Genomic DNA, 14,432 nt, shown 5'->3' with positions numbered 1-14,432 from the left:
AAATTCTAAAAATTGTTAACTATCAGTTCACCTCCAAGTATGAGGGTGTGTAGTACCGTTCCCTCCTTCATAGAGTGGGCGGGGGGAGGCGGGGGGGAGTATGAAACAACATAGCCTCCAAAAACACTAAGAATAATTGGGGTGGTAAGTAGGAACAGCAAACTCAGCTCCTTCTCTGGGGTTTCTGTCAATTTTCCTTAATTTGACAGTTTACTTCAAACCATCAGGGTAAAGCAAGATCATCTTGTTTGGGATATATAGTTTCCAAAAAAAAAAGAATGTATTTACTAAGCTTGTTTAATATATAGAAATGATTTCTAATGATTGGTCTTTGCACCAGGATGAGTTTAAACTCAAGAAGAAGAAAAGAAAAATATGTTAAAACAAAATATCCTATATGTATGAGTCCTGCTAAACTTTTTATCTAGCCCTAAGCTGTAATTTAGCAAACAGAATTTGCTATTAGAGATAAAATTCTTGGAACTGTAACTGATATTCTTTTGAGTTCTGAATTTGATTGCCTGATGGATCATTAAGTCAGTAATCCACCATTAGAGAGAAATGCCATGTTACTCAAGAGAGATGCCTTTCTGAATTGTCACAGGTGGATGTCTTATTTGGGTAAGAGTTGGGAGGACGATTTTAGCCTCTGCTTAAGGTGGGATGCTTCTGACTATAAGAAATTAGGTCCCTAAATTGATACATTGTCTATGGGACCTGTTTTTCTATTGATTATTGAAACAAAATCTGAAACATTGAAAATTGAAACTCAATACAGTTTAGATCGTGTCACTCCCTGAACCTACCTCAAAGAAACAACTGCGTACTTGGGCAAGGCTGGATTTTGTAGTTATTCAAGATCCTGACCTATTTGCCCCACATTGGGGCCCTAATCAGGCCAAGGTTATTATGACCCTGAGAGCAAAACTGAACTCTGCCCTGGCCTTAGCCCTTCCGCATTTAGAGAAGTCTTTTCCTCCACATGTTGATGATAGGCTGAGCCAGGCCTTAGGGGTCTTGACTCAGATACTGGGACCCTCCCAGGCCCAAATGCATACCAACCATTCTTCAATCCCACCCCTCAATTCTACCTCTTAAGCCATAAAAAGTGACACGAAGCATCTGATCTCTCTTTTCCCTATACATTTATCTTCTTGCTTCTGATTCTTTGCTAAAATTCCTTTGGAACGTAGCCCACTTCAATTGAAGTTACAATTATAATAAACTTTATCCCTTGACTTGGAGATAGTTTTGAACCTATAAATTCTTTTGAGATACCTTGTGACACTGGTTTGAAACCCCAATCTTTTCGGTTTCCTTTGAACCTCAACACTAGGAAGTTTGTCAGTGTTGAAATGAATATGAGATCTTTTTGTCACTGATTTTCTTGGTGTATATGGCATGTAGTGGGATTGCTGGATGAAGGGATATTAGTATTTCAGTGACAACATATAGTTTCAAATTGTTTTCCAGAATAGCTGAATCAACACATGTATTAATATGACAGTCTTCCCATAGCATCCCAGTATGGACTATTCCGTTTTTGGCAAAAGTTCACATACTTTGATTTGTATTTCAGTTACTAATGATCTGAGGCATATTTCATTGATTGATCATTTCCATTTGTCCTGAAAAATATTCACTATCCTTTGACACATTTACCTACAAGATTATGACTCTTGGTTTACACAATGTGTCAATCAAGTCCATATAGATCTTAGATGACAAACTTAGTAGAATGGTTGAGGGAATTATCTTTCTCCCTTAATTGACAGTTTTCCTTTTTAATCCTAGCTATATTGTTTTTGTTCATGCAAAAGAATTTAAATTCTGAAATTGTCCATTTTTTACTTTATTATCTCTCTCTTCCTTGATTAAGAATTCTACTACTTCTCATAAATTTCAAAGGTATTTCCCCTTCTATTCTCCTGGAATTGTGACAATTTGGTTGTCTTATACTTTTAGTACTTAGATGCTATGCCATTTCATGCATATGTATTTACAATAGACTTTTATTAAGTGTTATTATGTGCTAAGCATTGTGCTAAATGCCAAAGACACAAAAAAAATCAAAAGACAGTTCCTGACCTGAAAGAGCTTACAACTAAGTGAGTAAAGACAACATAAAGAAAGCTGAAAAGTAGGAGATGGAGATGGAGGCGGGGAAGGTACGTGGATACAGGGGCATAATGATGGTGGACCTCAATCCAAGGAATGAAGTTGATAGGAAATGAAGAGTTGTCTGAGCTTCAGAGCCCTCTTTAAAAGGAAGCTTCTGGGAAAAGAAACAATTGAAAAAAGATCAAGTGCTCATGTTAGGCTGAGTTAATATAATAAAAATAACAATTTTACCTAAATTAATCAGTGTCATACCAATTAAACTTCCAAGAAACTACTTTATAGAGCTAGAAATACTAGTAACAAAGTTTATGTAGAAGAATTAAAGGTCAAGAATTTTAAGGGAATTAATGAAAAAAAAATGCAAAGAAGGGTGGTCTAACTATACCAAACCTAAAACTATATTATAAAGCAGCAGTCATCAAAACTATTTGGTACAGTTTTAAGTGGATCATTGGAATAGGTTAGGTTCACAACACACAACAGACAATGACTATAGCAATCTGCCATTTGATAAATCTAAAAATTCCAATTTCTGGGATAAGAACTCACTAATAAAAATTGCTGAGAAAATTCAAAAATAGTATGGCAGAAACTAGGCATTGACCAATTTTCTAACACCCTATACTAAAATAAAGTCATAATGAGTTCATGATTTTGATATAAAGGGTGATACTATAAGCAAATCAGGAGAACAAGGATTAGTCTACTTCTCAGATCTGTGGAGAAGGAAGGAATATATGACCAAAGAAGAACTACAAAATATTATGAAATGTGAAATGGTTAATTTTGATTACATTACTTTAAAATGATTTTGCAGAAAACTAATGCAGCCAAGATTAGAAAGAAGGCAGAAAGTAGTGTGTAAGAGTATGTTAGTTCAAGATCTTCTTGGACTTCCTCATCCCTAAAAACTTTTCCTATTGGATTTTAGTTATTAAAAATAGCAAGTTTTTCTTATTCCTCCAATATCCATGCCCATCCACAGCTTGTCTTTGTTCTCTCATTAACTTTTAGATATACTTTCTTCTCTCCCTTTCAGGATAGAAGCACTTGAATACAACATATTCAATTAGGCATAAATTTTTTTTTTTATCTTTATCAGAAACAAAAAATTTACGTTCAAAGTCTCTGTCCCACCATTTTTCTCAACACGAATACATGGGAACCATCAACTGTTTAATAATTCATCTTTTTCCTTTTGTGGGATTATATTCAATTTTGTAGCTTGTTATTCTTAGTTACTGGCCCATTTCCTTTATCTTTTACATTATATTCTAATATTTTCTTTATCAAACTTCATATATAACTTCCTAGGCACTTAGAAATTTTTTTTCTTTAACCTAGATGGTCTAGAGCTTGGCAACCACATTTCTGTGTGTTGTTTTTGACACGTCCAATGATAGTATATTGTCTATAAATCTTTATTCTGTCCTCTGGTTCCAAACTCTAGGACAATTTGATTTTTTGGAATAGGATGCCCAGGATTTTTGTTTTAACATTCTCTTTTGAGAACCTACTGATTCTTATATGACTTTTTCCTATTCTGTTTTTCAGGCCAGTTTTTAATAGCAGTTATGTCATATGTTCTTCCAACTGTTCCATTTTCTTGATTTTGCTCTAATATTTTTTTCAATTTTGATGTTTCACTGACTTTTTATTAGCTGTTTCTTCCATTTTTTAAAATTGCATCCCTATTTATACTAAGATTTTCTAGTTTCTGCACTAGATTATACTTACCTCTTCCTTCAGCTTATGGGGGCCTTAATGATCCTCCTTGTAGAAGAGCAGAAAACTCTCTGTGACTGAATGAGGGGAGACTCTGCTAGGAAATATTGGGTTTTGGCTAGTTTCTACTGCATCTATATTTTGTTTTAAGTTATCTTTAACTTATTGTAGTCCTTTATGGTTACACTTCTCAGAGCCCAGAATTCATAGTAAGTTCTCTTCTCCCTGGGGGGCTCAGGCAGGTGTGTATATATATATATATATGATTGCCATGGATTCTTGGGTGGTCAGACTGGAACAGACTTTAGAGCAGGGACTGGGAACCTTTTTTATCTGCCAAAGGGTCACTTGGATATTAATAACATCATCTGTGTTCCACACAAAATTATCAATTTAAATTCAAGCAGTAGGAGGTTATTCTACCTAGCTTTCAACTCACCTGTGGCTGCCTTCATAAGGTTGGGCAAAATGATTTTGCTGGCCTTAAATGGTGGGATGTTCCCCATTCCTGCTCTACAGTATCAATGATGGTTTTTGGTGATTTGTACCAACATATACAGTAAATTTTAAGCATTCTTTTGACTCCATGTTACTTGTATCTACTTTTTTGAACTATTTTGTAATGCTTATGTTAAATGTAAACAAAAAAAAACCCCACTATTAAGATAAAGGCAGCAGAGTACATTAAAAAAAAAACAAAACCCTAGATTTGGAGTCATAGATTTCAGCAAATCTAGTTTCATTACTTACTACCTGTGTTCATTTGGTCAAATCATTGAAACTCTCTGGGTCACAGTGTGGTCTCCTCATCAGAGGAGGTTGGATTAGGTGATTATTAAAAATTCTTGTATAAAATACTATATATAACAACCGGGGAAATAAACTGCCTATCAATGTAGGAATCATATCAGATTAAGTTTTGGTGAATAGTTAAACCATCAGCAAATTAGAACAAAGGTCATAACCAACATCAAATTATAACAAAGGTTAGAGATAAGACCATTAGCAATTACAAAACTTTCAACCTGATCTGTTAAAACAAATATTTGATATTTAAAAGTGGGAAATTTTTAAACATGAAAATATTGACCTTGAAAAAGTAGTTGCTACAATGATGAGCCAGCCAAGATAGCCCAGAAAGTGTCTTAAGCTACAAACACTTGTCACTTTGCCAACCAAAGAGACCCAGAAATTAGAATACAAACCCATTTCTAAAAGGCTCTGGAATTAATGCAACTACAATAAGAAAAAGTGTTAATGAGAAAAAAAAAAAAAAAAAAAACAACAAAATCTTTGCATCAAAATTTTGACTCAAGTAAATATCCAAGTTATACTGAGAAACAAGACAAATACCTAAGACCAAGGGACATCCCCTAATAGTTAGATGGTAAAAAAATACAAATAGTTCACAAAAGAAAAATGTAAATGATCAATAGCCATATGAGGGGCAACTAGATGGTGCAGTGGATAGAGCACCAGACCTGAAGTCAGGAGGACCTGAGTTCAAATCTGGCCTCAGACACTTAACACTTTCCTAGCTGTGTGACCTGGGCACATCACTTAACCCCAACTGCCTCAGCAAAAAAAAAAAAAAAAATTAATAATAATAACTAAATGAAAAGCTGCTTCAAGTCACTAAAAAGAGAAAATCAAATTAAAACTACATGGATGTTTTATCTCACAAATTGTCAAAGATAATAAAAAGATGTAAATAGACAATGTTGGAGGGGCTACATTGAGACAGCATACATACACACTGCCTTCTGATACTATGTCCTTCACCTTTTTCACATGAAGAGATGATCCTTATCCTTATCAAGGAAAACTCTTCTAGGTATACAAGTGATCCTATTCTATCACATCTTTTTTAGTAAACTGCCCTATTATCCCACCCACTGCTCCATTTATCTTCAATTCTCCTTATCTACTAGTTGCATTTCCACTGCCTAAAAATGCCCTTGTCTCCCAAAACCTCAACAACAAAATCCTTACTTGTTCTATTCATCTCTACTAGTTATTTCCTCATACCTCTTCTCCCTTTTGAGGCTAAACTTCTTGAGAACGCTTCCTTTCAATTTCCTTTTCTCTCTCTATAGTCTGGCTTCTGACTTATTATTCAATAGAAACTGCTCTTTTCAAAATTATTAATGATCTGTCAGATGAAGCATCAAGTTTAATGGCCTTGTGTTCTACTTTGACTTTTTGATTGTAAAAAATGACTTTTTAAATCAATCAAAATCTGCCCTTTCAACTTTAGCTGCCCTCTACGCTAACCCCCTAACAACTTTTGCCTATCAGTAGGTAGGATTCATATTTCAATAGTCTTCTGGAATCAGGATTGTCCATTATTACATCACATTCACACATCATATCTTTTTTAGTCACATCCCTTCACAGTCCCATTCTTTGTTGCCTCAAAAAGAGCTATATTTTTGTACAACCTTAAGAGTTTATTTTGTGTAGAATTAATCACTCTCTCAATCTAAGCCTCCCAATTTCCTCCTTCCTTAATCCTATTTTCTTACTGGATAAAATGCATTTTTGTATCAAACTGTATGTAAGTTTATTCTTTGATAAGATGACAGTGAGGTACAAATGTTGGCCATTTCCCTCAACCACTCTTCCCTGTATTCCCGACTATATGAGACAATTTCCTCTAACCTTCCTTTCCCTCCCTTACCCCCATTACTGTTTTCTTCTTTTTCTATTCTTAACTTATTATCAAGACATACTAGGATCACTTCCAATCTAATTTGGATACCTATGATGATAGGCTTCACAGGGGCCCATATATTTTCTCCCAATATGTGAATGTAAACAGTTTATCATTTTTATCATATTTTATTATTGTTTGTTTAAGTGAGCCTTTTTTTGTTTTTCCTCATTTCGCATTTAATTTTCATAGTTTTAGTTCTGATCTTTTCATTAGAAATGCTTGAAAGTGCTTATTTTATTAAAGATCCATTCTTTATTCATGCTGGTATTCTTGTACTCAGTTTTACTGGATAAGTTATTTCCATGTATAAGTCCACATCTTTCACTATCTGGAATATTTTATTTCAAGTCCTCTGCTTCTTTATAGAGGTGGCTATTAGGTTCTAAGTGATCTGGGCAGTTATCGTTTATGATTTCTTGAAAGAAGAAGACTACACTTTTTTTTTGTCATGGTATTTAGATAGTCCAGAAATACTTGAATTCCATGCCCCCCTCCTCCCCCCAATATCTATTTTCTAGGTCCATTGTTTTTGTTATGAAATATCTTACTTTTTTTCCCCTCTATTTTTGGTATAAAGTGTTTTTTTCTATATTTTTATTTTGTTTTTAACATTTTTTATTCCTCTTGTTGTCATGACCTATTTGGTCTTTTCTACTTTTCAGGTTTGTGGTGTGGCATATGTATCTCTTATACAAAGCAATTAATACCATTTTTGTGTCTTTCTTCCAGCGCATCATTTCTTTTTTCCATTTTTCATTTAAGTGTTCTCATTTACAAAAACATTTTTAATTCTAGTTAAATTTCTACCCAAGCTGTGTGTTTCTCTGAAGCTCTGCTTTTTATTTTCAAAATATGCACATGGATAATTTTCAACATTCTCCCTTACAAAACCTTTAAATTTTTTCCCTCCATCCCCTCCTCCAGATGGCAAGTGATCCAATATATGTTAAATATGTACTATTTGTCTCTACATATTTCCACAAATATGCTGCACAAGAAAAATCAGATCAAAAAAGAAAAAAAAATGAGAAAACAAAATGTAAACAAGAAGAAAAAGAGTGAAAATGCTACGTTGTGGGTCACATTCAGTTCCCACAGTCCTCTCACTGGGTACAGATGGCTTTATTCATCACAAGACTAATGGAACTGGCTGAATCATGTTATTGTTAATGAGAGCCAAATCCATCAGAATGGATCATCATATAATCTTGCTGTTGCCACGTACAATGATCTCCTGGGTTTTGCTCACTTCACTTAGTATTAGTTCACGTAAGTCTTTCCAGGCCTCTCTGAAATCATCCTGTTGATCATTTCTTATAGAACAATAACATTCATATACCTTAACTTATTCAGTCATTCTCCAACTGATGGGAATCCACTCTGTTTCCAATTTCTTGCCACATGTAGATATTTTGTAACACTTTTCTTCTTCTGGGTTTATGTTTTGATTTTCCCTACCATCACAATAGCCCTTTATGGTGATAAGCTATTTTTATTTGCCCATTCTTCTTGACTTCAAACTTGATGTTAGGGCCAGACTCTATCACATTTCAAGAGGGAATACTTAAGACTGATCCTGTTGCTGCTTTCTTAGGAGCACTGGGTACTGTGTTATTCCAGGATTTCTGGGACTTTGCTCTTAAAATGGTCTCAGGGTAAAGTCTAATTGTTGTCCTTCTTCCTACCCAGTGTGAACTTTGATAGTTCCTGATCTGGGTTTGGATCTAAGCAAGAAGAGATTGCTGCTATAAACTGTTCCTATCAGCCAGGTAAAAAGCTCTATTGCATCAGAGTGACAGAAGGCTTTCCTTTTAATCTGGGATTCTTGCCTTAGTTATTTCTCTGTAGGCCAGGCTAGTTAGAAATGAGACTCTACTCTATGCCTAGGATCTAAATCACATAGCTGTTACTGGTTTCTGAATTTCCTTTTTTCCCCATAGGGAGGGCCCAGGGTCTCCCTACTTAGAATGGGAACGCACCCTCCCTGCACAGGTCTCCTTCTTAGTTTGCCCTAGATTTGTGATTCATAACTGGGTGAAGAAAAATCTATTCGTTTGTGCTTATCCCCTTCGCAGTGCCCTGGAAGAGGCCTAGGACCTCCTTTTGCCTTGTGGTAAAAGGATCTACCAAGGCCCTGTTGTGCTCAGGCACCTGGTGCTCCTGGCTTGACTATGTCCACAGTGTCAGGTCTCCCCTTTAGTCTTCTCCATGCAGAGGTAGGTTGGGGAAATCATCAGGATTTGGTCAGGTGCATTTCGGAAATGTTTGGAGTGATTCTGTGGAGGGGAGCTCAGTGGTTTTGCTTTTCTTCCTATAGCTCTGTTACTGTGGTTCTGCCTCTAAGACTTTTTTTCAATCTTCATCCTTGATCTCTCTACAGCCTTTGAAAGTGTCAAACTCTTCTCCAAGAACTCTTTTCTTTTTGGGTTTCCCTGTATTTCTCTATGTGACCACTCTTTGCTGAATGACTGTTTTTTCCTCGTCTTCTCTGCTGGACCTTTATCCAGGTTCTATTCATTAAAAGGGAATGTGCCCCAAGACTAAATGCACTCTCTGGGTGACAATTATCATCCCTTTGCTGACGGATCTCAGATGAATTTATCTCGCCCTAACCTCTCTTCCAAACCTCTAGACTCACATCTCTAATTGTTTATTAGAAATCCTCAACTGGATGTATTCTCAACTACTGGGGAGTTTAGAACTAGCAAATCTCATGAGCTTGTGAATTTGGAGCTATAAATGCTGACTCGATTTCAGCATTAAATCTGCTATCAATATGGTTAGCTTTGGGAATGGGGCAACCACCCGACTGGTTACTTGGAAAAGTGAACCAGCACAGGCCAGAGTTCCTGTAGCATCAGCCCAAGAATAGCCCCTGAATTTCCAGATTGAGTATGACAGAGAAATCTAGTCTCATAAAAATAAGGAAAAACCTTGCACATCTTAACACATGTACAGAAGATACCTTGATGGAGGAGACCCTTTAAGATGATATTTGCATTTCTCTTTATCAAGCAATAATAATTAACAACAATCAACATAGTCTGATTCTGGCTAAGAAATAGAAAGGTGGATCAATAAAACAGAGTAGACATACAATATACAGTAGCAAATAATTACAAGTAACCCTGTATTTGAAAAAAAATGTAAACATTTAAGTTTTTGGGATAAGAATACACTGTTTGGTAAAAATTATTGGGAAAACTGGAAAGCAGTCAGGCAGAAACTGGATATAGTTCAATCTTTTATACCATTTACCAAGATGAGGTCAAAAAGGATATAAATATAAAGGACCTAAATATAAAGGGAGATATAATTTAGAAGAACATGAAACATATTACTTATCAGTAATATTGTATAATTTAATAATCTATATTTTATAATCTAATAATCTCTTATCAGATGTGTGGATAGGAGAAGAATTTATGAATAAAAAGGAGATAGAGAAGTAAAACGCACAATTTTGATTACATTAAATAGTTTTTGTACAAACCAAAGTAATGCAGCCAAGACTAGAAGAAAGCAGAAAACTAGGAAAAAATTTTGTAGGCATTTTCTTGGATAAAGATATACACACACATATACACACAAGAGAAAAAGAGAGAATCAGAGAGACAGAGAAAACTGTCAAACTTATAACAATATGAGTCATTGTCCAATTGATAAATGATCAAAGGACATGAAAAGGCATTTTTATGAAGGAATAAAAATGATACATACACATATATACACACTTATCATCATATAAAAAATGCTCTAAATCATTATTGATTAGAGAAATGCAAATAAAAAACTTTACTATTAGATTGGCTAAAATGATAAGATGGGAAAAGTGACAAATGTTGGAGGGGATATAAAAAATTGGAATACAAATGGACTCCTGGTGGAACTATGAACTGAATTAACCATTTTGGAGAGCAATCTGGAATTCTGTTTGGAATTATAAAACTGTGTAATTGATTCAGTAATACAACTATCAGATCTATTTTCCAGATTCATCAGGGAAAAAGGAAAAAAAAAACCCATGTTCTAAAATATTTATAGCAGCTTTGTTTGTGATGACTAAGAACCAGAAATTGAGGAAATGGCTAATATGGTATTATGACTGTGGTATATTATTGTGATAAAGTATTACTGTGCAGTAAAACATGATGAGCAGATTGATTTAAAAAAATATGAAAAGATTTGCATGAAATAGTGAAAAAGAAAATTAGTAGAATTAAGAAAACATTGTATACAACAAGAGCAATATTGTCTGAAAAATAATTGTGAACAATTTGAATACTATGAATACTCAAATCAACTATAAAGTATCTATAAAGGAAGATGCTATCTACCTTCCTGAGAAATAACTGGAAAAAATATGCATATAATTGTTTTGTATATATTTATACATTTGTGTCAAAGTATGGGATGGGGAGAACGAGAGGGAGATAATTTGGAACTTAAAATGCAACAAAAAAATAAATTTAATTAAAGAAAAATGAGCATTGGAGCTAGCATAATTATTTATACCTTTAATACTGTAGACTACAGAGTAGACTACAGAATGTAAGTTACAGCCTCATTGTTCCCTTATATTTTCACAAAGAAAAATATGTTGACTTGACTTTTGAAACTGTTAGATGCAAACATGGAAACATCACCTGATATTTGACTTGTAAGATTTTGCTTCTTGGGGCAGCTAGAGGGTACAGTGGATAGAACGCTGGCCTTGAAGTCAGGAGGACCCGAGTTCAAATCCAGCCTCAAACACTTAATACTCATTAGCTGTGACTCTGGGAACACAATTAGGATTGCCATACACACATACATACACACACAAAATATTTTGTTTCTCTCATGTAGACAGTGAGCAGGAAAAAAGGAAGACAGAAGTACTCACTTGGTGACATCTAGAACACGTCAGCCAATTGACGGTACCCCATAATCTCCAATATACATCTCTCCAAGACTTTAGTTCCTCAAAAAGACTAGCCAAATATTCATGAACTTCCCAAGTTTTATCTCTGAGGAGAAGATAAGTAATCTTATTTTAATGAACAGCAACATAAACACTTTGTTTATTTTAGACTTTAAAAAAAAAACCAACTAAGGCTTCTACTCCTAGCAAAGCTTCTTAAATGATTAGTTTGACCTGAAATAGGATCAAGAGGAAGGAAAACTGTATGTAAGGCACTTTGGTATAGTAGCTACAGTATGTACTGAGAGTCAGTAAAACTGAGTTCCCATCCTTACAGTTAAGTTACATACAGCAACTACAGGGAAGCCACTTATCCTCCTGACGCCTCATTTTATTCATGGGTAAAATAGGAAGTTACCTCTAGTATTAACTATAGAATTATCTCTATTATTATTGTTTCTTAGAAGAATTTCTTTTTCATATTTATTAAGAATCCTGTAGGCTGAATCCAGTTACAATGAACCTGGAGAGTGGCTTTTTTATTGTATTCAAATTATCTTTGTAATCATTATTCTAAGGGCTAACATTTGTATAGTATTTGCTTTACATATATTCTCTTAGTCATCCATGATCATGTGAATTAAGTGAAGTGCGAGGGGAAGAGAAAACTTTGTGATACAGAAATTATTATGAATGCAAGTTGTAACAATCTGATAGAATTCTTGGTAACTGCAAACATGTTATTATTGTATCATATTTCTCCCAATTAACCAGTTTCCTGACCATTTCTTATTTTTAATACTTAAAAAAAATTCAGCATTATAAAATATGCATATACAGTGTGAAATAGCATAATGGTTCACCTTGAAAGCTCACTATTAAAGAATAAAAACGACAGGAGTCCTTAAGATTAAGGGTGAAACTTGAGTACCACTGAATATAGTCTATACAAAGTACTACTCCATTGATGTAAACAAAACTGAAAAAATAGTATTACTCATAACTTTTTACATATAATAACAAGCATCATTAATTAATTAGTTAATTAATTAAATAGTCTGTTATTTGAGATAATATTGTGAACCAGGTTCAGAACCTATAAGGAATTCTTGACTCTTCATTCTCCTAAACCTTTCATGTCTAGTCAGTTGCCCAGTCTTGATCAGTCCTACCTCCCTAATATCTTCTATCCTTCTCTTCTCTCCACTCAGAGGCATGAAAATATTTCTGTAAACATATGAAAAGTTTACACCAAAGGAAGTTTAGCATTTACTTTTACCACACCTTATGTGAATATAAACAATGTTTCCATGTTGGTTTATATTGATTTTTCCTGGAATGCAAGGAATTCTTGTTTCTGTTTCTTTAGTTAGAAGTTTCTTACACAAACAGCATCTAAAAATAATTTGAAAACAAAACAGAAACATTCAAATTTGTAATTAGGAATATATGATTCAATGTAAAATGTCTATCACATAATTAATATTGAATTATTTTACCTGTACAATGTAGCTGCACTATTCCGAGAATCTGGGTTCTGGTAGTCTGGATCAAAAAGTCTTTCAATCTTCTTACAAAAAAGTTTACTGTTAATGACAAATATATCTGTTTTGAACTGATTGCAACTATGTAATTTGATTTTGACATAAATATTACTGGGTAGTACTATGGAAAAAAAACCATTCAACTGTATAGGAGGCAAAATAATTAGCATAAATTCTTGCCTCATCTCTACTTGATGGGTTAACATTATGTACTTTTGTTGTAGTTTGTTATGCAAATTAATGTAAAGAGGTAGTGTTTTAATGAAAGTAGGATTTTGTAGGAAAATCAGATAAGATAAGCCTTTTCCTTCTTGTAAGGAAAAATATGCTGAAAAAGCAAAAATATTGTAGGTACTGGCTTAGAGGTTAAAGAAAATTCATCATGATGATGATTTCATAGATTCTGATAATTGCTGAATTAACATATAATCTTTTCAGGGCCTACTGATATATGTTCTGGTTACTATGATTCCCTTTCATTAGAATGTCTCTAACAATCAGAGCATCAGGGGAAAAAATTAGAAATTTTAGACTGAACAGCTCATTACCTTCTTCTAAGAGAAACTTGTCCTAAGTATATGGATTTTTCTGTATGGGTCTGTCATTTCAGCATTTATTAAGGACCTAGTATGTGACAGATACTAATGCTAGATTTGGAGTAAATAAACATTTGCTAAGAGAACAGAACAAAATAAACATTTGTTAAGTTATAAAAGCATTAAGTCAATCAAATAGGTGACATAAAAGAAGAGGTCAGTATTGTTTATACAAAGAAAAGGAAGTTGGGTGTATTTATTAAGGAAGTGAGTATAGATGTTACTCATAACACAATGAAATGACTATGATCTATGTTTTGAGCCTATTATGTGGCAGACACTGTGATAAGCACTGGGATAGAAAGAAAGAGGAGGTCAGTTGAAAACAATGAAAAACAAGGAAAGTACACGGAGGATGAAATCAGGAAGACTCTTGTTAGCTGAGTGACCTTAGCCAAGGCAGCAATCTCCCCTTTCCCCCTTTTCCAGTCTGTGTCCTCATATGTAAAATAAAGGAGTTGGACTTGAGGGTCTTTAGAATTCTTTCCACCTGAAGCTTAAAGAACTCAGGCGAGGTTAAGAGATATAGAACAGATATAATATAATGTAATATAATTAATACATAATATAATCTATAGTATAACATAATCAAACTGAGAATTGGTTGGATTCAAAGAGTTATCATCAACAGCCTTGGATCCACTAGGTAAGATGTCTCTGGTGTCATGGAACTTTCTTCTGTACTCCTGAACATCTGTATAAGTGACTTAGACAAAGGGAAGAAGGAAACACTCATCAGATATCTGGGTAGCACTAGGCTGGGAGGGAGCTAGGCTAGCACAACAGGTTAATTCTAATAAGATAAAATTCAGTATGGACAAACGAAT

General features: G+C 34.2%; 1 protein-coding gene across 3 annotated transcripts in view; it reads right to left on the bottom strand.

The window, feature by feature from the left end:
- Nucleotides 1–14,432, bottom strand: part of SANBR (SANT and BTB domain regulator of CSR) — a 63,739-nt gene that overhangs the window by 25,370 nt on the left and 23,937 nt on the right. For all 3 annotated transcript variants that reach the window (XM_051975342.1, XM_051975340.1, XM_051975341.1), the window contains exons 8-10: nucleotides 12,965–13,051; nucleotides 12,750–12,860; nucleotides 11,448–11,571 (exon numbers count right to left, since the gene is read on the bottom strand). In XM_051975342.1, coding sequence (XP_051831302.1) covers nucleotides 11,448–11,571; nucleotides 12,750–12,860; nucleotides 12,965–13,051 — 322 coding nt within the window. The remainder of the gene's footprint in view (nucleotides 1–11,447; nucleotides 11,572–12,749; nucleotides 12,861–12,964; nucleotides 13,052–14,432) is intronic.

The sequence above is a fragment of the Antechinus flavipes genome, chromosome 2 (genome assembly GCF_016432865.1).
Source record: "Antechinus flavipes isolate AdamAnt ecotype Samford, QLD, Australia chromosome 2, AdamAnt_v2, whole genome shotgun sequence".
Classification (NCBI taxonomy): domain Eukaryota; kingdom Metazoa; phylum Chordata; class Mammalia; order Dasyuromorphia; family Dasyuridae; genus Antechinus; species Antechinus flavipes.
The sequence above is the reverse complement of the archived record's forward strand: the minus strand, read 5'-3'. Positions and strand labels throughout refer to the sequence as shown.